Consider the following 25,860-nt stretch of genomic DNA (forward strand, 5'->3'; position numbering starts at 1 on the left):
GAGGAGGAGGGGTGTGAGCGTGTAATTACGTGGGTTCGAAAAAAAAAAAAGTTGGTCTGATTTGCTGGAATCGCGCACGCAGGAGCGAAGGTGCGCCACATATGAAGCGAGCTCCGGTCGGGCGCGACATCCTCCACGCGCGGCGAACAAGCCAGCCCGGCTGCAGCAACTCTTTTTATTTCCTTTTTTCTTAATACGGACTGCAAAAAACGGGGAGCAAGTTGATGGATTTTCTCGGAAGCTTTGTCGCTCGTTGCGGATGAGTTCGGTCGGCGGTGCGGGAATGGAGCGATAAAAGTCGGCAGCAACTCTTTTTCTCTCTCCCCCCTTTTCCTCTTCTCCCTGCTCACTTTGTGTGTGCAGACGACTCGTCATGTATTCTCCGATTTGCCTCACTCAGGTATTTATGGGACTTTTCACCCGATTTTTTTCCAAGTTAACTGACAGCCATTGACGGCGAGAGACGTCCAATCCAATTGGATTGGCTGTCACTCAGTGAAAAAATGGATTGGACGTTAATCACCGTCAATGGCAGCCAATGACTTAACAGTATTCTTAATTTTTTTTTTTTTTTTAAACTATCATTATTATTAATCCAATTTCTCGCGTGCGCGTGCGCGCGGAGATAATTTCCACTGACAGCGACTGTTTATATTTTACTTGGCATTAAGTGAGTGACTGAGATGTGGGTTAGTTTGCGCTTAAGAGGATTGCGCTTTTTATGGCTGAGCTATTTATCCTTAAAGGATTTGGATTTCCTAAAAAAATAAATAAATAAAGTGTAATTGAATAATTTAAAAAATGAGGCAAATGCCGGGTGTGTATCGACACTTGACGCTCTTAAATCACCATCCGATAACGCATTCCTGTATCGTTTTTAGCCGTTTCAAAGATGTGACAATTGGAAAAATGGAACAAAATCCGCTTCAAAGTTAAAATTACTCATAACTAGAGCTAAATTTGTCATTTTACGACACTAATTATCCCTCGGCTTATTTTTCTGGACCAATCAATTTGTTATTATAAACCTTTTCTCATCATTTTGGGTTAGAATCGGTGTGAATTTTCAGAAAATCGTCTGAAATCTGGAAATGCAAGCACTCATTGTCAGGATAATTCCTTGAAACGGTGAAAATTCTGTTAGATTGGCCAAACGGACAACATATTCCTATGGGAAGAAGAGCTGTTTTCAATTTTAGAGACCCCTTTTTTACATTTTGTGTGACCAGAACTGTTTTTACATTACAGTGTGCCTGAAATTTCCAATAATTTGTACAATATGTGGAAATAAAACAGCAGAATCCAGATTTGAATAAAATTCTAAGACTGAAAGTCACAAAATTTTCCTTGCGTGACTTGTGGGGACGTCATTCAAGAGCTGTTTCAGTTTTAGAACCTTCAGTTTTCAGTATTAGAAACCTTTTGTGTGACAAGAACAAACGTTTCTACATCATAACTTGCCTGAAATTTCTCTCCAAAATGTGGAAATGTAACAGATAATTTTAGTTCTCGCATTCTGCTCGCATTATCTCTTGAAAGGGTCACTAAATTTTCCTTGCGTGACTTCTGGGGACGTCATTCAAGAGCTGTTTCAGTTTTTGAACCTTCAGTTTTGAGTATTAGAAACCTTTTTTTTGACAAGAATAAACGTTTCTGCATCACAATTTGCCTGAAAGTTCTCTCCAAAATGTGGAAATGTAACAGATAATGCGAGAACTCAAATTATCTCTTGAAAGGGTCACTAAATTTTCCTTGCGTGACTTGTGGGGACGTCATTCAAGAGCTGTTTCAGTTTTAGAACCTTCAGTTTTGAGTATTAGAAACCTTTTTTTTTTTTTTTTTGACAAGAACAAACGTTTCTGCATCCTAATTTGCCTGAAATTTCTGTCCAAAATGTGGAAATGTAACAGATAATGCGAGAACTCAAATTATCTCTTGAAAGGGTCACTAAATTTTCCTTGCGTGACTTGTGGGGACGTCATTCAAGAGCTGTTTCAGTTTTAGAACCTTCAGTTTTGAGTATTAGAAACCTTTTGTGTGACAAGAACAAACGTTTCTGAATCCTAATTTGCCTGAAATTTCTCTCCAAAATGTGGAAATGTAATGGATAATGTGAGCAGAATGCTAGAACTCAATTTATCTCTTAAAAGGATCACAAAATTTTCCTTGCGTGACTTCTGGGGACGTCAATTGAGAGCTGTTTCAATTTTAGAACCTTCAGTTTTGAGTATTAGAAACCTTTTGTGTGACAAGAACAAATGTTTCTACATCCTAATTTGCCTGAAATTTCTCTCCAAAATGTGGAAATGTAACAGATAATGCGAGCAGAATGCTAGAACTCAAATTATCTCTTGAAAGGGTCACAAAATTTTCCTTGCGTGACTCCTGGGGACGTCATTCAAGAGCTGTTTTCTTTTTTGAACCTCTAATTTTGATTATTAGAAACCCTTTGTGTGTTGAGAACAAACCTGAAATTTCTGCCCAAAAAGTGTGAAAGTAACAAATGAATCTAGCTACCTTGAAAAGGTGACAATTTTCCTCGCGTGACTTTTGGGGACGTCATTTAAGAGCCGTTTTCAATGTTTTGAACCTCCAATTTTGATTATTAGAAAGCTTTTGTGTGACAAGAACAAACATTTTACATCACAATTCGCCTGAAATTCTTGTCCAAAAGTGGGAAAGTAACAAATGATTCTAGCTACCTTGAAAGGGTGACAATTTTCCTCGTGTGACCTTTTGGGGACGTCGTTCAAGAGTTGTTTTCAATTTTTGTGAACCTCCAATTTTGATTATGAGAAAGCTTTTGTGTGGCAAGAAATTACATTTTTACATCACAATTTGCCTGAAATGTCTGTCCAAAAAGTGGGAAAGTAACAAATGATTCTATCTACCTTAACTAGGGTGACAGTTTTCCTCGCGTGACTTCTGGGAACGTCATATAAGAGGCGTTTTCAATTTTTTGATCCTCTTTTTGATTATTGGAAAGGTTTTGTGTAAAAGAACAAACATTTCTACGTTCCAATTCACCTGAAGTTTCTGTCCAAAACGTGGAATAGTAACAGTCAATGCTAGCTACCTTGAATTGGTCACAAAATGTTCTGAGCATGACTCCTTTGGAAGTCATTCATGAGTTGTTTTCAATTTTAAGACCTCCAATTTTGAGTGTCACAAAGATTTCTACATCACAATTAACATGAAATTTCTGTAACTGACAAAGCTAGCTACCTTGACTCACAAAGTTTTCCAAGCGTGACTTCTTTTGGAAGTCATTCAAGAGCTGTTTTCAATTTTAGCACCTCCAATTTTGAGTGTTGGAAACATTTTGTGTGACAAAAACAAACATTTCTACGCCACAATTCAGTTGAAATTTCTTTCCAAAATGTGGAAATGTAACGGACATTGCTAGCTTACCTTGAAAAGGTCACAACATTTTCCTACCGTGACTCCTTTGGAAGTCATTCAAGAGCTGTTTTCAATTTTAGCACCTCCAATTTTGAGTGTTGGAAACATTTTGTGTGACAAAAACAAACATTTCTACGGCACAATTCAGTTGAAATTTCTGTCCAAAATGTGGAAATTTAACAGACAATGCTAGCTTACCTTGAAAAGGTCACAAAATTTTCCTAGCGTGACTCTTTTGAACGTCATTCAAGAGCAGTTTTCAATTTTAGCACCTCCAATTTTGATTATTAGAAACATTTTATGTGACAATAACAAACATTTCTACGTCACAATTCACCTTAAATTTCCGGCCAAAATGTGGCTATGTAACGGACAATGCTAGCTAGCTTGAAAAGGTCATAAAATGTTGCTAGCGTGACTCTTTGGAAGTCATTCAAGAGCTGTTTTCAATTTTTGGACCTCCAATTTTGAGTGTTAGAAAGATTTGTGTGACTAAACATTTCTATGTCACAATTCAGTTGAAATTTCTGTCCAAAATGTGGAAATGTAACAATGCTAGCTACCTTGAAAAGGTCACAAAATGTTCCTAGCGTGACTCGTTTGGAGGAGCTGTTTTCACCTCCAATTTTGAGTGTTCGAAACATTTTGTGTGACAAAAACTAACATTTCTACATCACAATTCAGCTGAAATTTCCGTCAAAAATGTGGAAATGTAACAGACAATGCTAGCTACCTTGAAAGACCCACAAAATTTTCCTAGCGTGACTCCTTTCCAAGTCATTCAAGACCTATTTTCAATTTTAGGACATCCAATTTTGAGTCTTAGAAACATTAAATGTGACAAAAACGTTTCTACATCACAATTCGCCAGAAATTTCTCCCTCAAAAATGTATCAGACAATGCTAGCAGAATTCTAAAGCTAAAATTCTCGTATATACTTGCGTTATCCCTCGAAAGGGTCACAGAATTTTCCTATCGTGACTCCTGGGGAAGTCATTCAAGAGCTGTTTTCAATTTTAGGACCTCTAATTTTGAGTATTAGAAACCTTTTATGTGACGAGAACAAATTTTACAACAATTTTAGGACCTTAAATCAAATTTTAAGAGCCGTTTTCAATTTTAGCACCTCCAATTTTGAGTGTTGGAAACATTTTGGGTGACAAAAACAAACATTTCTACGTCACAATTCAGTTGAAATTTCCGTCCAAAATGTGGAATAGTAACAGACAATCCTAGCCACCTTGAAAAGGTCACAAAATTTTTCTAGCGTGACTCTTTTGGACGTCATTCAAGAGCAGTTTTCAATTTTAGCACCTCCAATTTTGATTATTAGAAACATTTTATGTGACAATAACAAACATTTCTACGTCACAATTCACCTTAAATTTCCGGCCAAAATGTGGCTATGTAACGGGCAATGCTAGCTAGCTTGAAAAGGTCACAAGATGTTCCTAGCGTGACTCCTTTGGAAGTCATTCAAGAGCTGTTTTCAATTTTAGGACCTCAAATTTTGAGTGTTAGAAAGATTTGTGTGACAAAAACATTTCTACGTCACAATTCAGTTGAAATTTCTGTCCAAAATGTGGAAATGTAACAATGCTAGCTACCTTGAAAAGGTCACAAAATGTTCCTAGCGTGACTCGTTTGGAGGAGCTGTTTTCACCACCAATTTTGAGTGTTTGAAACATTTTGTGTGACAAAAACTAACATTTCTACATCACAATTCAGCTGAAATTTCCGTCAAAAATGTGGAACTGTAACAGACAATGCTAGCTACCTTGAAAGACTCACAAAATGTTCCTAGCGTGACTCCTTTCCAAGTCATTCAAGACCTATTTTCAATTTTAGGACCTCCAATTTTGAGTCATAGAAACATTTTATGTGACAAAAACGTTTCTACATCACAATTCGCCTGAAATTTCTCCCTCAAAAATGTATCAGACAATGCTAACAGAATTCTAAAGCTAAAATTCTCGTATATACTTGCGTTATCCCTCGAAAGGGTCACAGAATTTTCCTATCGTGACTCCTGGGGAAGTCATTCAAGAGCTGTTTTCAATTTTAGGACCTCTAATTTTGAGTATTAGAAACCTTTTATGTGACGAGAACAAATTTTACAACAATTTTAGGACCTTAAATCAAATTTTATGACCCTTTTTTTCATTGTTTGCGTATGACGAGAAAAAATGGCAACAAGTTGAGAACATTTCACCTCAGGTGTGTACTTTGAGAAATTTTATGACCTGCTTTTTGACAGCTGATTTTTTTGTCTTGGTGCCAAACTTTAAATTGTCTCCCCAGGATGAATTCCACCCGTTCATCGAGGCGCTGCTGCCGCACGTCCGCGCCATCGCCTACACGTGGTTCAACCTCCAGGCCCGCAAACGCAAGTACTTCAAGAAGCACGAGAAGCGGATGTCCAAGGACGAGGAGCGCGCCGTCAAGGACGAGCTCCTGAGCGAGAAGGCCGAGGTCAAGCAGAAGTGGGCCTCCCGGCTGTTGGCTAAGCTGCGCAAGGACATCCGGCAGGAGTACCGCGAGGACTTTGTGCTGAGCGTGACGGGGAAGAAGCACCCGTGCTGCGTGCTGTCCAACCCGGACCAGAAGGGCAAGATCCGCCGCATCGACTGCTTGCGGCAGGCCGACAAAGTCTGGCGCCTGGACCTGGTCATGGTCATCCTCTTCAAAGGCATCCCGCTGGAAAGTACCGACGGCGAACGCCTGGTCAAGTCGCCGCACTGCACCAACCCCGCACTTTGCGTCCAACCGCACCACATCACAGTTTCCGTCAAGGAGCTGGATTTGTTCCTCGCCTATTACGTCCAGGACCAAGGTGAGAAATTTTGGCTGAGATGCAAGGGAGTTTATCCCTAGTAGACGTCCGTCCATGCACCGTCAATGACTGTTAGCTAACAAGCTAACAAGGATAATGCCAAAATATAAGCCAAATTTAACATACGATGACAAATTTCCAGTGAAACCAAAACAAAAAATGGCTAAACGGTACCTTCTATGGTGACATGGATTGGAAAATACAATTTTTCTACTGGTTGGCTATTCCAGACAAGCAGTATAGTACTTGTGCTGGGTTCTTGGGGCTAAGGTTTGTTACATAGACTCATAAGGGACCCTGAAATCAGAGGTTCCCAATAATTTTTAGCTGACAATTCAGTGGTTCCATACTTACCGTATTTTTCGGACCATAAAGCGCACCTGAGTATAAGTCGCGCCAGGCAAAAAAATGGACAAAAAGAGGAAAAATAAGTTACATTGAAATACAAGTCGAATTTTAGGCGAATAGAAGTAAAAAAACGGAAAACAAAGTGTTAAATTGGTACTTGTTGACATATTAAGTTATTCAGAAAACGATACACATTTCAAACAAAATCCATTCAAGTCTACATCTTTATCACTTTTGAACAACTGCCCCAACTCGACGTTGAGGGCACGCCTCGAGTATGAGTATCGATATATACCGTAGTTTTCGGACAATAAACCGATACTTTTTTCCCTTCATTTTGAATCCTACAGTTTATAGTCCAGTGTGGCTTATTTGTTGATTTATTTAGGTTAATAGGTAACTCTTTATTTGACAGCAGCGTCATAACACTGTTATAAGACCGTCATAATTAGGACATGACACTGTCATGGGCAATACTAAATGCTTATGACAGATGTAACTCATTTATGTCCAGCTCAAATCTTTTACATCCATTCAAAAGTGAGATAGTTTGCCGGATAAAACTAAATTACATGTGTTATAACCCATTTATTAATGCTCAGGACAGTGTCATGTTATAATATTGTCTAATGACAGTCTTATGGCGCCGTGGTCAAATAAAGTTGTTGATAGTGGATAGTGTTATATAGCGCTTTTCCACCTTTCAAGGCAATTAATGAAACAACTGGAACAGTAACTGAAGAAATAATTGGCACAGAACATGAATTTTGATATTTACATCTCTAGCGCTGCAATGCATGCTAGAAGGCACGTTGGACGAAAACAGGGTTGGCAGCAGAGTTTGACTGTCTCCCCCAAGGGAGCAGTTATGGCCAAATGAAGCAATGAAGCTTTGCAGCCAATTGGTTCAAAGCTTCATGGTGGTTCATTTGGTTTTATGACAGTCTTATGGCGCCACTGTCCAATAAAGTGTTACTAAATAACATAATTAGCAATTAATGAAACTGGAACAGTAAGTGACGAAATAATTAGCATAGACCATGAATTTAGATTGTTATTTACATGTCTAGCGCTGCAATGCATGCTAGGAGGCATGCTGGATGACAACATTGTTGACAGCAGGTGGCAGCAGAGGTTGACTGTCTCCCCCAAAGGATCGGTGATGGCCCAATGAAGCTTCTTGAAGCAATGAAGCTTTGTTCATGGTGGTTCATTTGGTCTTGTGACAGTCTTATGCCACCACTGTCAAATAGTGTTACCCAATACCGTTACTAGCAATTAATGAAACAACTAGAACAGTAACTGAAGAAATAATTAGCACAGAACATGAATTTTGATATTAACATCTCTCGCGCTGTAATGCATACTAGGAGGCATGTTGGACGACAACGGTGTTGATAGCAGGTGGCAGCAGTTTCAAGTTTCTTGAAGCAATGAAGCTTTGCAGTCAATTGGTTCAAAGCTTCATGGTGGTTCATTTGGTTTTACGACAGTCTTTTGATGCCGTGGTCAAATAAAGTGTTCCCGGTTAATATATTTTGGTGTAAATATCCCATAATACAGTGAGGACAGCTGCGACTTCTAGTCCAGTGTGGCTTATCTATGAACAAATACCTTTTTTTGTGCAAAATTTGATGGGTGGCGGCTAATAGTCAGGTGTGCCTTATAGTCCGAAAATTACGGTACAAGTCTCACCTGAGTATAAGTCGCAGCTATACTATGAAAAGGGTGAAAATTACATCTGTAGCGCTGTAATGCATACTAGGAGGCATGTTAGACGACAACAGAGGTGGCAGCAGAGGTTGACTGTCTCCCCCAAGGGAGCAAATGAAGCTTCTTGAAGCAATGAAGCTTTGCAGTCAATTGGTTCAAAGCTTCATGGTGGTTCATTTGACAGTCGTATGATGCCGCTGTCAAATAATGTGTTAGCGGTTTATATCTTTTGTGTAAATATCCCATAATACAGTGAGGACAGCTGCAGTTTATAGTCCAGTGCGGCTTGTCTATGAACAAATGCCTTTTTCATGTAAAATTTGGGTGGTGGCGGCTTATAGTCGGTACAAACTATTGATGTCGATCTCTATGAGCGGTTCAAATTTCATTCAAATCGGGCCATTCCATCTGCAACAAGATTTATTTTCGATTAATTATCGGGCATACAATTGGTTCTGGAAGTAGTTTCGTAAATTAAATTCTGTAAGTAGAGACACATTTTCCATGTAAATGCCCTAATCCGTTCCAAGCCTAGCAAATTTCAGACATGAATCTTTTATAATGCATCAAAACATGTGACAAATACATTTTACAATTACGTTATTGTATAATAAACATCTGATTTGTGCAAAATGTAAAAAAAAACCCAAAGAAGTTCATATTCATGTAAAGCTGTCGGAACACGAAGGGTGAATGAAGAGGGATATACACATACAGTAGAGGTCCTGCTTAGCCAATGGGATTCCAGGAATGCTAGGCAATAGCCAATAGAAGAGCAGCTATATGTATGTTACGTTTAGTAAACTTTTGGAGCTGTGAGTGCCAGCCATACTGTATTTTTGCCTTTTGTATCCTGAAATTTTTCTTATTTTCCCATTTGAGGTATGTCTTAACCTGAAAATTCTGTATGTAGAGACATTTGTAAGTCAAAGTATGACTGCACTTTGTTACAAAACCTAAGAACAGTCAATTTTTTTCTTTAATCCCAGACAATGTGTGCTAGCGCTTATGAAATACAGTGATCCCTCGTTTTTTGCAATTAATGGGGACCGCCCCTCCCCGCTAAAATCAAAAGTCTGTGAAGTAGAGGCGGAGCTTATTCACATTATATATAATATATATATATATATATATATATATATATATATATGGCAGAAAACACTCAGTTGACATGAAGTTCTGCTATGAGACCCCCAATTTGGCCAAATTTCAAAATTGTCCGATATGCACGTGTGATACATCATTGGAAAGCTTCAAATCTCAATTTTCTGGGGGACGAAAAATTTTGAACAGGAGGCCATTTAAAAAAATAAAAAAATAAAAAAATTAATTAAACCTTGAGAGCATGAGAGAGCATTATTAAAGACACTATGATTTAACGAGATATTATCGCGTACTTACCTTGTTTCAATCCAAAAACTCAGCTCTGAATAGCCACAGCTGGACTTTTTGGGGATTTTATGGGTGAAACACGGGAATATAAAAAGGGTCGCAATGCCGAAATTGCAGACATCAAAGGAGTGGTCGAGATGTATTTTTTCAAATATTTATCCTTTTAAACATTTTTAAATTTTTTTTCCCTTTGGATTGATTATTTATCATCTAAAATATTGGGAAAAATGCGACGGTACCGTCGATATCCGTGACCTATTTACAGACACCATTTTTTTCATTGTAACGTAATTTGTTGAAAAGCTTAAAATATGCGAGTGAATAATTCTTTAAAGTTTTTTTTTTTTTTAAACTAAATATTAGACATCAATTAAGGATTCTAAGCTTAAAATGAGACATTTTGAATAATAATTCTTTTTATAGTTGGGTTGAAACAAAAGCGGTTGCGCGGTGTCTGTAAACGGGGGTCTCCAGGGTAAAACGGACAAAGTAAAAATAGTTCGGGGGCTTAATGCGCCATGAAACTGCTATATCAGCATATACATATATTGTTCTATTAAACACAAGTTCTTTTGGCTTAAAATACAGCAATTTATTTTAAAAAGGAGTGCAAGAGCAGAAACTGCTTTTTCAGCCTTGTCTGTGTTTTCTGCCATATATAGTTTGGGTGTGTTGAAAGTATTCAGATTTAACAGCATTGAAAAGAAATACTGTATATATAAGACATGTTTTTTCCTCATTTCTATCCCTCCAAAGTATAAATAAAAATATTTTCAATAAATGGTTTAAAGCACTGCTAATGCAATACATATGTTATGAGATATACAGTATATAAAAGAAAATGGTTTTTACATCTATACTTGCATATATCTTAAATTTTCAAAATACTGTATTTTTTTCTTACTTGGAAAAACTGTGATGGACTGAGGGCGCAAAGTTTAAAGCACGATAAAGCGAAGGATCACTGTTTGTCCACATCATTGCATTTTGTCTACTTCCAAAACATCAGGATTTATGGGATACATTGAAAATCTCTTATGTCAAAGCTGTTTATTTAACTAGATGTCAAAAACTATAGCCAATTGACTAGAGGTGCAACAATTAATCGATTATTCGACAACTATTCTGATAGCAAATTGACCGTTTAGGACTTTCTTCACCTTGAACTTGTCGAAATTCATGAAATTATAACATATAACTTCTAGGTTGTAAATCTTATCATATTTCTTCATTATATTTTTGTTAATTCAAAGTAGGACATGAAAAAAAATCTGCTTTTACTTTGGAAAATTAATCACATTTTTGCCAATTCTCGGAAATCTTACTGTCGAAACTAGCCTTAATAATTCTGCAACAACTAATCGATTAAATCGATGAATAAATTAGTTGCCAATGAATTTGAAGTCAGGAAGCTGTGATTTTATTTTTGATGGAAATGTAAATCCATTTTGGCTTCATTGCTACTTAAATCTTGCCAAAAACAACTTCAAAGTAATTGAAAAAGTCCGTTTAATTGATTATGAAAATAATCGTTAGTTGACACTTTTGACCTCATTTTTTTCATTTTTAGAGACTCAAATTTAGTAAAGCCTCACTACTTTTTTGATCCTGCAAGCCTTTTTTTCCTGCTTGTAGACCACTCGATGCATTTGCAAACAAATATCCGGATTAACGAGATGACGGTACGGATACTTTGGACGAGCCTACTGTGCAAGAAAACAAAGAGCCTTTCTTTTGTCAACACGTTTTCTGCGTGCGTGAAATTAGCCTTCACTGCCGTTCAGTGCAAATGCATTGGACGTCTATTTAAGTCAATGGCAGACTTGAAGTGTGAATACACATATATAGGTACATTCTAAAAAAGTGGAGGGGTAAAAATATTTTTTGTGTGGGTGAAAATTGCCTTAAGTGGTCCTAATTACTTTAAAAAATATATAAATGTAAGTATATATTGGGTTTATTTCTATTTGAGCTTTTTGATGGTTTAGCCTGTTCATTATATAAGAACTTATATTATGCGAATTGATTTTTAACCGTAATTCTGGTTCCCACACTGTCTAATTTATAAGAATCCGTGTGTGTGTGTGCTGAAAATGTTCCTTTGTGTCAGTTAAAACAAATATTTGAGCTAATTTTGCCATTATTTGATGCGCTTTATATCCTCTGGCACCTTTTAGCATCGTGTAACATTGTGTGTCGAGGTTGACGGGGGGGAGAAAAAAACGGCGGCGGCGCTCATTGTGGCCAAAGGCTGGCCGCCATTTTGTGTTTTGATGCGTACCGGGCGAAGCAGAAGGCACAGAGCGCCCGTAAGAATGGTTGCCACTGGCACCCGGGTTGGCATCGGAGCCTCTTTTGTGTCTTTTGTGGGACCGTGCCAGCGCTTTGCATCTGCTGCGTGCTTAACCGCGCCACGCCGAACTTCAATAGACCTCCTCCTTTAATATCATTAGGGTAGAAAATATTTTTAACTGGCATTTGTGAAATTTGTGGACGATTTTCTAAATGGGGACATTTACTATGAATGTTTTAACTTGCTTTAAATCAATTGACTGCAGCAATACCCGTGATAAACTCACATTAAATGTCCCTGATGCAAAATGGCTGACAAACGACGACACATTAGCAGTCTAGGTTTATATATTTACGATATCTAAAGAATCTCGCATCATACATTTGTCAAATGATGTTATTTTTTTAGCTCATTAACCGCCATTGACCGTCGTATATTGGCTGCCAACCCTCCCACTTCAGTCGGATTGGATGTCGGCTAGAGATCAACTCAACGGTGGGAGTGAGAAATTTCGCTTTGTGGCAACGAATGAGTTCATATCATGAAAAAAATTCCGCGTTTGTATACTCGCGGACGGTTCTAGACAATGCAGCCATATTGTGCGGCCCGCCGCCATTTTGTTTCACGCCGTGCCAAGTAGGCGGGCAGGCAGGCGGGCAGGCGTCCCACCGTGCCGGCGGTGGGCTGTTGGAGCTTTTCCGAGGTTGGCATCGAACCCTCTTTGTCTGCCTTCAGCATGCCTTTCATTCGTCGCTTGGCATCCGCAATGCAGCCGACGCTAGTTGTTTTTTTTGTTTGTTTTTGCATGTGTTCTTTCCTTCCGGATCCATCGTTGCTGCCTTTTGTGTAGGGGAAAAAAAAAAAAAAAGGCAATTCCGTCCAGGGCGTGAGGTGTCTAAAATAAAAATCCTAAACATTCACTAGGTTGGCAGAGAAGGGGCACGCGGGTGTTTAGCCACCTTTGCGCGCAGCCCAGATGATTTTTTTTTCTTCAATGTGTTGCGTATCATATAATGTCCTATCTGCATGCATTTATATTCATCATAGCAGACATGTATAGATTCTAGCTAGAAGTTGACAAATGTATGGGATTTTCAAAGGCAGATACCAATTTTATTATAAAATTCAGCCAATTTTGAGGACATATATATATGGCGGAAAACACAGACAAGGCTGAAATAGCAGTTTCTGCTCTTGCACCCCTCTTTAAAATAAACTGCTGTATTATAAGCCAAAAAAACTGTTGTGTTGGATGGAACAATATGTATATATGCTGCCTTAGCAGATTCATGGCGCATTAAGTCCCTGAACTATTTTTAATTTGTCCGTTTTACCCTGGAAACCCCGTTTACAGACATCGCGCAACCGCTTTTGTTTCAACCTAGCCATAAAAATAAGTAATCGTATTTATAATTATATATATAAATCGTATTTATATTATAGAATCATTCATTGATGTCTAATATTTAGTTAAAAAAAGAAAAAACGGCTTATTATTCACTCGCATATTTTAAACTTTTAAACAAATTACGTCACAATGAAAAATTAGCGTCTGTAAAAAAAGTAACGGATATCTATGTCATAAATATCGCTAAATTGTATTTTTTTTCATCCTGTCGCATTTTCCCCAATATTTTAAATGACAAATAATCGATCCAAACAAAGAAAAATTGAAAAAAAAAAAATTTTTAAAGGGTAAATATATGAAAATCTCGCGCACCTTGATGTCTGCGATTTCTGCAACGCGACCCTTGTTATATTTACCATGTTTCACCCATAAAATCCCCCCAAAATCCGGCTGTGGCCATTCACAGCTGCGTCTTGACACCCGGTGATACATGCTTCATGGAGTTTTTGGATCAAAACAAGGTAAGTACACGATAATATCTCGTTAAAATCATGGCGTCTTTAATTATGCTCTCGCGTGCTCTCACCTCGAGTTAGGGTGTTGCCATTAAAATGTTTTTTTTTTTTTTTTTTTTTAAATGCCCTCCTGTTCAAAAAAATTCTTCCCCCAGACAATTGAGATTTTAAGCTTTCCAATGATGTATGCATGTATGATATATACAAATATATATGTATATATATATATATGTATATATGTGTATGTGTGTGTGTATATATGTGTATATATATGTTTATGGCGGAAAACACTCAGGTGACTTGAAGTTCCGCTCTGACCCCCAATTTGGAAAAATTTGGCAAAATTTCAAAATTGTCATATATGCATGCGTGATATATAATTGGAAATTTTAAAATCTCAATTTTCTGGGGGAAGAAAAATTTTGAACAGGAGGGCATTAAAAAAAATAAATAAATAAAAAAATTAAACCCCAAAACCCCAACTCGAGGTGAGAGCATGAGAGAGCATAATTAGAGACACCATGATTTTAACGAGATATTATCGCGTACTTACCTTGTTTCGATCCAAAAACTCCATGTAGTATATATCACAGAGTGTCAAGACACAGATGTGAATGGCAACAGCTGGATTTTGAGGGGGTTTTATGGGTGAAACATGGTAATATAACAAGGGTCGCGATGCAGAAATCAGACATCGAGTGGTCGAGATGGTTCTTTTTCATATATTTACCCTTTTAAATGTTTTTTCCTTGTTTGAATCGATTATTTATCTAAAATATCGGGGAAAATCCGACAGTAACAAAAAAACAAACAAACAAATGATAGTTATGAGGTAGATATCAGTGACTTATTTATAGACATCATTTTTTTCATTGTGGCGTAATTTGTTTAAAAGTTTAAAATATAATGAGTGAATAATTTTTTAAAGTAGTTTTTTTTTTTTAAACTAAATATTACACATCAATTAATGATTCTAAGCTAACAAAGAGACATTTTGAATAATATCTTTTTATGGCTGGGTTGAAACAAGCGGTTGCACGACATCTGTAAATGGGGTTTCCAGGGTAAAACAGACAAATTAAAAATAGTTTATGGGCTTAATGCACTATGAATCTGCTATGGCAGCTTATAGACATATTAACAGATCTTTTGGCTTCAAATACAGTTTATTTTAAAAAGGGGTGCAAGAACAGAAACTGCTTTTTCAGTCTTGTCTGTTTTTTCCACCATATATATTTTAGAAACATGTTATGAAAGCCAACTGAACGCTCACTGTATAACTTTATATACAATGATCCTTCAATTATCACTGTTATTGGGCACCAGAACCAACTGAGTGAAGTGCAAATTAAGAAAATATACATACATATAGTGTACCGTAATTTTCCGAATATAAGGTGCACTTCGCTATAAGCCACCACCCTCGAAATTTCACACAAAAACTGTATTTGTTCATAGATAAGCCGCACTGGAGTATAAGCCACAGCTGTTCTCACTATATTATGAGATATTTACACAAAAAGATATTAACCGGTAACACTGTCTTTGACAGCTGCATCATTAGACTGTCATGAGACCAAATGAACCAATTGACTGAAAAGCTTCATTGCTTCATTTGGCCATCACTGCTCGCTTGAGACAGCCACCCTTTACTTCCACCTGCTGTCAATGTTGTTGTCATCCAACATGCCTCCAAGCATGCATTGCAGTGCTACAGATGTAAATAACGATCAAAAATCAATGTTCTGTCCTACATATTTCTTCAGTTACTGCTCTAGTTGTTTCATTCATTGATAGTTATGGTATTTGGCAACACTTTATCTGACAGTGATGCTGTAAGACTGTCATATGAGCATCATAAATATGACATGACACTGCCATGAGCATTATTAAATGCTTATGAAACATATCATTTTGGGTCATCCAGCAAATTTTCTCACTTTTTAATGGCTGTTAATGATCCCAGCTGGACATAAATGGAGTTAGTGACATAATTTGCCGGATGACACTTAATGACATCTGTCATATGCATTCATTAATGCCCATGATCGCGTCATGTCATAATTATGATGCTGTCAAATAAAGTGTTACCTATTAACAAATAAGCCGCAATGGACTATAAGCCACAGGATTCAAAATGAGGGGGAAAAAGTAGCGGCTTATAGTCCGAAAATTACAGTATATATAATATCAATAAGTGTGTGTAAAACCCTATAAATGCATAAGTTATTATGAAAACAATAAATAACAGTATGAAACGTTTAAACAAAATAATATCGATAACATCAGGTGCTAGGGGGGCGACCGCGTCCAGGAGATATATCGTGGCCTGGTTTGTGGGCGTGGTTGGTGAGGGGAGGGTCAAACAGATTCGTGAAGATGTAATATAATGTTATAAGTGTTAAGATGATTAAATAATAATCAGAAATAAAAAAAATAATTTCCACTTGCACCCCTTCATCTTGAGGGGCCCGCAAATAAATGCACCCGGGCCCTGTTCACATTTGTTCCGCCACTGAATAACATCCATCAAATGTATAAATAACATGTACTGTACATTCTCTTTCTCATATGATACATAGATGACCTCCGACCTCTGTTCCCCAATCTTTATAAGTTAAGGTAACAATAAAAAACTTTTTTATTTCCGATTTATTATTATTACTCAGTTTTGTATTTATAATTGATTTTTTTTTTTGCAATGTGTAATTGGTATTTGTTATTGTACCTGCAGTATTTATGAAGTATTTAGCATAGGTTTTTGGAATGTGGAACGAATTAATCGAATTACCGTACTTTTTGAAATATAAGCCCCTACTTTTTTTCCCCTTATTTGGAATCCTGCGGCTGATAGACCAGTGTGGCTTATTTGTTGATTTATTTGGGTTAATAGGTAACTTTTTATTTGACAGTGGTGTCATAAGACTGTCATAAGACCATCATAATTTTGACATGACACTATCATGGGCATTACTGAATGCTTATGACATATGTCATTAAGTGTCATCTGGCACATTATGTCACTAACTCCATTTATGTCCAGCTCGGATATTTTACATCCATTTAAAAGTGAGATAATTTGCCGGATAACAGCAAATGACGTGTTATAAACCATACATTAATGACAGTGTCATGTCATAATTGTCTAATGGGAGTCTTATGGCGCCACTGTCAAATGAAGTGTTACCAAATACCATAACTAATAATTAATGAAACAACTGGAACAGTAACTGAAGAAAAAATTGGGTAAGAACATGAATTTTGATAATTACATCTCTAGCGCTGCAATGCATGCTAGGAGGCATATTAGACGACAGCAGTGTTGACAGCAGGTGGCAGCAGAGGTTGACTCTCTCCAAAGGTAGCAGTGATGGCCAAATGAAGCTTCTTGAAGCAATGAATGGTGATCATGGTGGTTCATTTGGTCTCATGACAGTCATATGATGCCGCTGGCAAATAATGTCCGACTCAAATCTTTTACATCCATTCAAAAGTGAGATAATTTACTGGATGAGACTCAAGGACATCTGTTATAAGCATTTATTATTGCTCATGACAGTGTCACGTCATAATTATGATTGTTATATGACAGTTACTACTACGCTGCTGTCGAATTAAATATTACCAAATACCATAACTAGCAATTAATGAAACAACTGGAACAGTAACTGAAGAAATAATTAGCACAGAACATGAAATTTTGATTGTTATTTACATCTGTAGCACTGCAATGCATGCTAGGCGGCATGTTGGACGACAACAGTTATGGCAGCAGAGATTGACTGTCTCCCAAAAGGGAGCAGTGATGGTCAAATGAAGCTTCATGAAGCAATGAAGCTTTGCAGCCAATTGGTTCAAAGCTTCATGGTGGTTCATTTGGTCTCATGACAGTCATATGATGCCGCTGGTAAATAATCCAGCTCAATCTTTTACATTCATTCAAAATTGAGATATTTTGCCGGATGACACTAAACGACATCTGTTATAAGCAATCATGACAGTGTCATGTCATAATTATGATTGTCTTATGGCAGTTACTACTACGCTACTCTCGAATAAAGTATTACCAAATAACATAACTAGCAATTAATGAAACAACTGGAACAGTAACTGAAGAAATAATTAGCACAGAATATTTGTAGCGCTACAATGCATGCTAGGAGGCAAGTTGGACGAAAACAGTGATGGCAGCAGAGGTGTCTCCACCAGGGGAGCAGTGATGGTCAAATGAAGCTTCTTGAAGCAATGAAGCTTTGCAGCCAATTGGTTCAAAGCTTCATGATAGTCTTATGATGCCATTGTTAAAAAAAAAAAAAAAAAAAAAGTGTTACCGGTTAATATCTTTTGGTGTAAATATCCCATAATACAGTAAGGACAGTTGCGGCTTATAGTCCAGTGCGCCTTATCTATGAACAAATGTTGTTTTCGTATCAAATCTGGTGGGCGGCGGCTTGTCGTCAGGTGCGCCTTATAGTGTGAAAATTACGTTATAATGTATTTTTATGGGGAAAAACCCGCTCGACATTTTAACTTACAAACCAGGTCCTGGAATGAAATTTATATACAGAGGAGGTACCAATGTAATATTTTTTCTTAAATCTGCAATGGACTGAGGGCGCCAAACTTGAGCCGCGAAGTAGCTTGGGATTACTGTATTACAAACTAAATACTCTAAACATTTATTTAACTTTGACTATACCTGTACAAGTAAAACAAAACGTCCAGAACTAAGTAAAAATAACACAAAGAACATGAAGTAGAATTAAAAACATTGGGTTTTAACTAAACCAGGCTTCTTAAATTCACATTTTACGTAGACAAACATTAGCGTTTGAGCTTTAATTCTCGTGTTTTCAAAAGTATTGATGCTGGATTGTTGCATATTTGATTGCAAAAGTATCAATACTTATGGGGTCAATTTGATTTTTGCGCTATTCTTAATTGTAATGAAGGATATATTTGCCTTGTGAAATCACTGACGGCGCTAGATTGGACCTCTGCTAGTGGTGCTCATTTTATAGACATTCAGTTTAGTCGGTAATAGATTCATGCTAGCTTGCTAACACGTACCAAAACTGCCTGTTCTCTCCCACTCGCTGGCCGAGATGAAAGTGACATGCAAAGCAGTCGAGGGTACTCTGCCACCTCACGTTAACGCCGCCATAAAACATCATTACCCATTTTTTTTTTTGCTCGATAGTTGGAGGAAATAGATGGATTGCTTGTGCACACATGGCTGCCGCGTTAATGGAGAGCGTGTTTAAGGAGCCCCAGGCTTAACCTTTGGCCCCCGGGGGCCGTGACCCTTGCAAAGAGATATGGCGTGCTGTCCTGTGAAGTTTAATTGAGCACAACAGATCGGTTAAGAAAAAGTGGCTTGTTCTCATAAGCCTGCCTTGTTGACCTTTCGGATGGCCGGGTGAAACGACGCGCCGGGGGAGTGGTTAGCGCAAATGGCTTGCGGTTCTGAGGTCGGGGATTGATTCTAGGATCCGAGACTGTGGACTGAATCAGTCACAGGATTGCTACGAGATTGGGATTTTAAAATGTATAGGGATATCCTGATCGAGTCACCCGATACTGAGTCCCAATCCGATACCGGAAAAAATAACCCTTCCATACATGTTACTGTCCCACCGTGCCGCCTTCTTAATGTGAATTATTTTTAAACAAGAATAAAGTAGAAAAATGCTTGGCTATTGAGTCCAATCAAATCCACTCACGCTGCTGAGACCAGCCTCTTGTTTACACAATGAGTTGCCACAGCACACTAACGCTAGTGTTTAACAAGCTAAACCATAGACTTCATTAATATTGACGTGTCAGTTCGTCATTCTTTGCTTAACACCTTATCAGAGGCGGCCGAGCTTCATTTAGTAATGGCCAAAGACGGCACATGCTCATGTCGGATTTAAGCTTCGATTTACTTCCAATATGATTTAACTACGAAAGCTGTACTGCATACAAACAGGAAGGATTGTCTCAGGAGTGATTTGTTCGAGGATTCAAGGTAAATATTTTTCGCGCCATGCATGCGTGATTGAAGCATTTATTCGCAAGAATTTTCTTTTGTTTACACACGGAGGCAGCTAATTTTTCTAACTGACTAGCCTCATAGTTTACCCAAGAATCGAAACTGTTTAGCTATAAAGAATTCAGGGATTTAAGCATTGATTCACAAGAATTTTCATCAGAAAAGCTGTTTATGCCAGGTGGCTGCTAGCCTCATTCGCTAACGTAGTAGCGTTGCACTTCGACAATATACGTAAAATAAACGCTAACTGTACGGTTTCTTTGCTTTTAACCAAGAATCGAGACTGTTTTATGTCCATTTTAGGGCTGCAGCTATCGATTACTTTAGTAGTCGATTAATCGATAAACTAGTTAGTTTGCATAATCGATTAATCGGATATGGAACATAAAAAAATTTAAATACCTGAGCTGAGCCTCAAACGGTATGAAAAAAAAAAAAAATGAATGAGGATCTATGTACAACAAAAGAACAATTGGCTAACTTGCATAAGTCCGCTTGCTTAAATGCTGTAAAACTTTTTTTTCTGGTTCACACATATATTCCCACAAAAAACGGCTAAATATATACCTATAAACTAAATTACCAATGCAAAAAAAACTAGCTCAAACAAAAACATATCTTATGTTGGTCTTAACAGGGAGCAGCTGGATTAAGCCATGTGAAATGAGACAGACTAGAGGGCAGTGTATCTCCCCAAATCAATAAAACTAAATGCAAACACTTTAAAAACAAACCATTACAACGACACTTTAATTAAACGAATACTCGAAACCGCAAAATTTAACTCAAATTTTTTTTTTCTCATCAAATACCCGAGTTAATCGATGAATCATTGGAGCCCTAGTCCATATCTATGAAGAATTCTGGGATTTAAGCATTTATTCACGAGAATTCTCGTCAGAAAAGCTCAGTTTACCCCAGGCGGCCACTAGCCTCATTTGCTCACAGAGTAGCATTGTACATACGTTGACAATATACGTAAAATAAATGCCAACTGCACGGTTTCTTTGCTTTTAACCAAGAATCAAAACTGTTTTACGTCCATATCTATAAAGAATTCGGGGATTAAGGCATTATTTCACAACAATTTTTGCCAGAAAACTCCTTTTACGCCAGGCGGCCGCTAGCCTTATTCGCGAACATAGTAGCATTGTACTTCGTCAATATACGTACAATAAACGCTAACTGCACGGTTTCTTTGCTTTTAACCAAGAATCGAGACTGTTTTACGTCCATATCTATGAAGAATTCAGGGATTTAAGCATTTATTCACAAGAATTTTTGCTGCAAAAGCTACTTTTACGCCAGGCGGCCGCTAGCCTTATTCGCGAACATAGTAGCATTGTACTTCGTCAATATACGTACAATAAACGCTAACTGTACGGTTTCATTGCTTTTAACCAAGAATCAAAACGGTTTTACCTCCATATCTATGAAGAATTCGGGGATTTAAGCATTTATTTACAAGGGTTTTCGCCGGAAAAGCTCCTTGTATGCCAGGCGACTGCTAGCCTCATTCGCTAACAGAGTAGCATTGTACTTCGACAATATATGTAAAATAAACGCTAACTGCACGGTTTCTTTGCTTTTCACTGAGAATCGCGACTGTTTTACGTCAGTGTATGAAGAATTCGGGGATTTAGGCATTTATTCACAAGAATTTTCGCCAGAAAAGGTTTTTTTACGCCAGGCGGCCGCTAGCCTCATTTGCTAACAGGATATTGTATATAATGATAATAAAGGGCTATTCTATTCTATAATAAGTTGTGATTATATATAGAATTATATATTTACATATTATTTATAACTGATTCTGCATGTTTTCCTCAAGTATCAAGTTTCTGATGTTAAATTGAATGAATTATTAGCTGTTGAAAACTTTAAAAAAATTAAGTTGCTGTTTTGGTCAAAAACCTATATGTTAAATATTGCTATTGATCCTGAAAATATTGGTGAATATCTGCATTTGATTTTTGTGCATCTAGTGTAAAATAAGACTTTTAAGTTGTGTTATAATTATATAAAAAAATGATCGGGATTTAATAAAGGAATGAGGAATTTTTTTTATGCCGCTGCTCATGGAAACTCATATATGGTTAAGGTAGGTGTCTGTTTTAGTTTTAGGTCGGTAGCAGCTTCCCTACGAATCGGCCCCGTGTCATTTCAACAGGTTATGAAGTCTATGGCTAAACGATGATTGACACATTTGCGCTTTTGATCATAGAGCTACCAAGCTTCTCAGGGGCCGTTTTCATGGTAACTCTCCGAGAATACGAAAAATTTCAAATTTGCATTTGCGTCTCCCTTCGAACAATGTCGCAATTTCGCATGAAAAAGATGTAGTATTCATGCCAGGCCCTAGGGGGCAGTACAGATTTACAGGGCGACAGAGAATGATGCACTTTGACCTCCGTCAGCCCGGGAAAAAAATATGCCCGCCCACTCGAAGCAATGGCATTTTTTTGTTCAAAAAGGCACAAAAATTGAATTATTCAACATATTTAATTTAAAAATATCATTAAAACTAGGGTTGTTCCGATCATGTTTTTTTGCTCCCGATTGTTTTAGTTGAGTATCTGCCGATCCCGATATTTCCGGTCTGATTGCTTTTTTTTTTTTTTTTTTGTTTTTTTTTGCTCCCGATTCAATTCCAATCATTATCGATAATTTTTCCCGATCATATATATTTTGGCAATGCAGTAAGAAAAAAAAATGAATAAAACTCGGACGAATATATACATTAGACATACAATACATAAGTACTGTATTTGTTTATTATGACAATAAATCCTCAAGATAGCATTTACATTATTAACATTCTTTCTGTGAGAGGGATCCACGGATAGAAAGACTTGTAATTCTTAAAGGATAAATGTGACTTTGTATATTGTGACTAAATATTGCCATCTAGTGTATTTGTTGAGCTTTCAGTAAATGATACTGTAGCCATTTAACTTCTGCCCAAATGCATGATGGGAAGTGCAACCATGACTGTGGGTCGTGGTACCAATTGATATATCTTCTCTGCGTTGGGAAATCACATAGGGTGTTAAGAAAAAGATCAACTACTACCTTTCCCACGATTATTCTAATCGTTGGAAGAGGGATTGTAAGGTTTTAGCCATTTAAAAAAAGGCTCCAAAGGCTGCCAAAATTCACTCTACTCATTTTACGCTGCCTTTTAGCTCTATATACTGTATGGGTAAAACGGCGCTAATATAGATTGAACGCGACAATGCGTGAGTGGGTCATACAGCGCATGCGTTATTTGCATTAAATATTGTAACGTGATAAATGTAAAAAATATTAATTCTCCCCGTTAACGCAATAAATTTGATAACTTAAGCTTAAACTAAAGACTCTGGAAGACTAACACATTATGTGTGTAACGTTAAATACAATTAGAAAACTATTTAATCCAAAAAAAAAAAATTTAAAAGGCATGTCCGATATTTTTTTGCAGATTCCGATACTTTGAAAATGACGTGATTGGACATCTCTAATTAAAACGGTAAATTAAAGCCGACGTTCTGCCATATTTGCTGTTTTTAATGTTTAGAAGCACCGCTGCGCATACTCATTGTGACGTGTATGAGCGTTGACGTTATCGGCGGGGTCTTGCGCCGCGGGAGCCTTTGATATGCATCCTGAAGAAGCCTCCCTCAATCCCCCGCAATCGAATTCTTCCACTTTGGAGGCAGGATTCAGAATTTTTCGTCTTCGCCGACACTATTTGCACGCGAGGCCACTCAGCAACACGGTCATTGCATCTTCGTGTCGCAGAGTCGCCATGTACACCGCCCCTGAGGAAAGATCAACGCTACAAACCTGTCAATCATCGTTAACTTTAAGTACTCAACAAGCTGGCCGGTTTGGCTGCACTGCTTGGCAGGAGGCAGGATTAGAGGCTGTGGTGCTGTACGAGCAAGAAGCAGAAAAACATACATTTAAAAAAATTAAAAACCCGATCCTTTTTACAATCCTCTGAAAAATGGATTTGGACATCCCTAGTATTAATTTACTGGCTGCCATTGACTGACGTCTAATCACTTTTGAATGGATGCTAGCAGCGATCGTTGGATCGCGAACCATAGTTTGGACACTTCGAACTTCGCTTCATATCTGTCCGACGATCGCGTCGTTGGATTGCGGGTCTGAAAATTTGGACCGATGCCAAGCAAACTTACTGTAATGAGACGGCATGAAGTGCGCTTCCCAATTTCGGTAGAAGCCGAGTTCTTTTTGGTGCTCTTTGCAAGCTGGATGTTTTGGAGCAGCGAACATTCCGAATGCAACGAACGAGACATTAAAGTCGGAAGCCTGCAGGGAAGGGGGGGGAACTTACAGAAAAGCTTTTGAGAGTGAACCGCGCAACCCTGTGCTTAGCTTCCACTGTGGCTTCCTTATTAGTATGCAATAGAGCCTGCGGTGTCTGGCCACCTCTATCTCAGAGCCATAACCTATCGAACACATTCCCTCAATCTAATCCACTTAGAACGCCTTCCCAGCTTCACCGCTTGCCTTATTGATTTCCGCTTCCCACTCAATGTCTTCCCAATCTCTTTTCCTCTTAACCCAGGAGCTATTTTGGTGTTCTTTCTCGCATGCATTTCCCTGCTTCTTCTCGCCCCGTCTTTCATTGCCGGATGCTTGTGATCTTCTGCTCTTTTGTCAAACGCCATCCTCGGTTGCGGCACGGCACGGCTCAGCGTGGAGCTTGTGTTATTAGCGGCGGGGTTTTGCTCCGGCAAATACCTCCAGGCTTAAACGGGGCCCCCGTTACCTCCTCGGCCTTTTCTTTAGGCCGGCCGTGTGTACATAAACCTCCATGGAAACCGCGCAACTCTGAGCAGAGGCCGCGGAGAAATGCGGCCGCCTTTTTCTTTCTTCCGCCGCGGAAAATTTACAACTCCTTTTCCTCGACAACTGTGTGTTTAGTGTGCGTGTGTCGCCCGCCGCATGAGAACGGGCACAGGCGTTGCGCTGAAAAGGCTTTTCATGTCTCCTTCGGCACTCGTTTTGCTTTCGGCGACTCCGCTTGGTTAAGAGCTGCGGATTGTGTCATTAGTCCACGGTTAAGATCTCGACTTCCCCGCACTTTCCCAGGCTTTTGGGGAGGACCCCGAGTGCATTTCAAATCCCCCCGAGGCCACTTGACTGGAGGGCCGGCACCTCCCACTCCTCCCGAATAGATTCCCCCCCAACCCCCATCTGCCGGTTCTCCCAAATGAAGACAAATAGCCACATTCACCCCTAACCCAAGCATTGCACTGCACCTCACTGTCCCGTGTACAAAGGCTCATCCACTCTCCCAAGTCGGGGAAATGTTAGCCTCGAAGCACCCGTAGTCTGTATTCAAGTACACCCAGAACTGATACTCTGGTTGACTTAAGACCCAAATCCTGGGTGGAGACTCGACTATCTTGAGTTTTGGCTTCGTAATCTAGACTTGAAACCCAGTTTACACCGGTCCCCTGAAGCAGCAGCGGACTTCCCCTGCAAAAGCCAGTCACTTTTCACCCAGGAAGAAGCCTTTCGGACAACAGACGAAAGGAAGAAAAATGGGAAGGGGTAGTCGAGTAGGTGGGGTGCGATGGGGAACTTTAGGCAGGGACAGACGAGCAGAGCGGTTGCCCAGGAGACCCTGAGTTCTCTGTGCGCCCCCTTTGTTCCATCAAAGTCCTTTCTCTGCCGACGGGGTCCATCGTTGGCCCGGAGTGATGGTTGTCTCGTCCTTTGTGAGGCCCCACGGAATACCAAAATCCTTCCAATGTACTTTTCGGCGGGTGCGCCATCGACTTGAACTGCTCCGCATGCAAGGGCGTAGGTTTGGTCTCAACATTGGTAGGGACGATTTACACAACCCTAGCAAAAAGTATGGAATCACCAGTCTCAGACGAGCATCCACTCAGACATTTTATCATGTAGAACAAACTCAGATAAAAAGCTTGAAAAAATAATGAATTAGTTGAAAAGTGCAA

At 38.6% G+C, this 25,860-nt stretch overlaps 1 protein-coding gene across 8 annotated transcripts in view; it reads left to right on the plus strand.

Annotated features, from left to right (window-relative positions):
• The window catches only part of LOC130927803 (nuclear factor 1 B-type-like), a 148,627-nt gene that overhangs the window by 15,726 nt on the left and 107,041 nt on the right, over positions 1-25,860 (plus strand). For 5 of the 8 annotated variants that reach the window (XM_057853837.1, XM_057853830.1, XM_057853831.1 and 2 more), the window contains exon 2: positions 5,705-6,236. In XM_057853837.1, the coding sequence (XP_057709820.1) occupies positions 5,705-6,236 (532 nt within the window). Of the gene's footprint in view, positions 1-25; positions 401-5,704; positions 6,237-25,860 lie in introns of those variants that run through there. The other 3 variants (XM_057853834.1, XM_057853835.1, XM_057853836.1) reach the window with 1 other exon arrangement.

The sequence above is a fragment of the Corythoichthys intestinalis genome, chromosome 13 (genome assembly GCF_030265065.1).
Source record: "Corythoichthys intestinalis isolate RoL2023-P3 chromosome 13, ASM3026506v1, whole genome shotgun sequence".
Lineage (NCBI taxonomy): Eukaryota > Metazoa > Chordata > Actinopteri > Syngnathiformes > Syngnathidae > Corythoichthys > Corythoichthys intestinalis.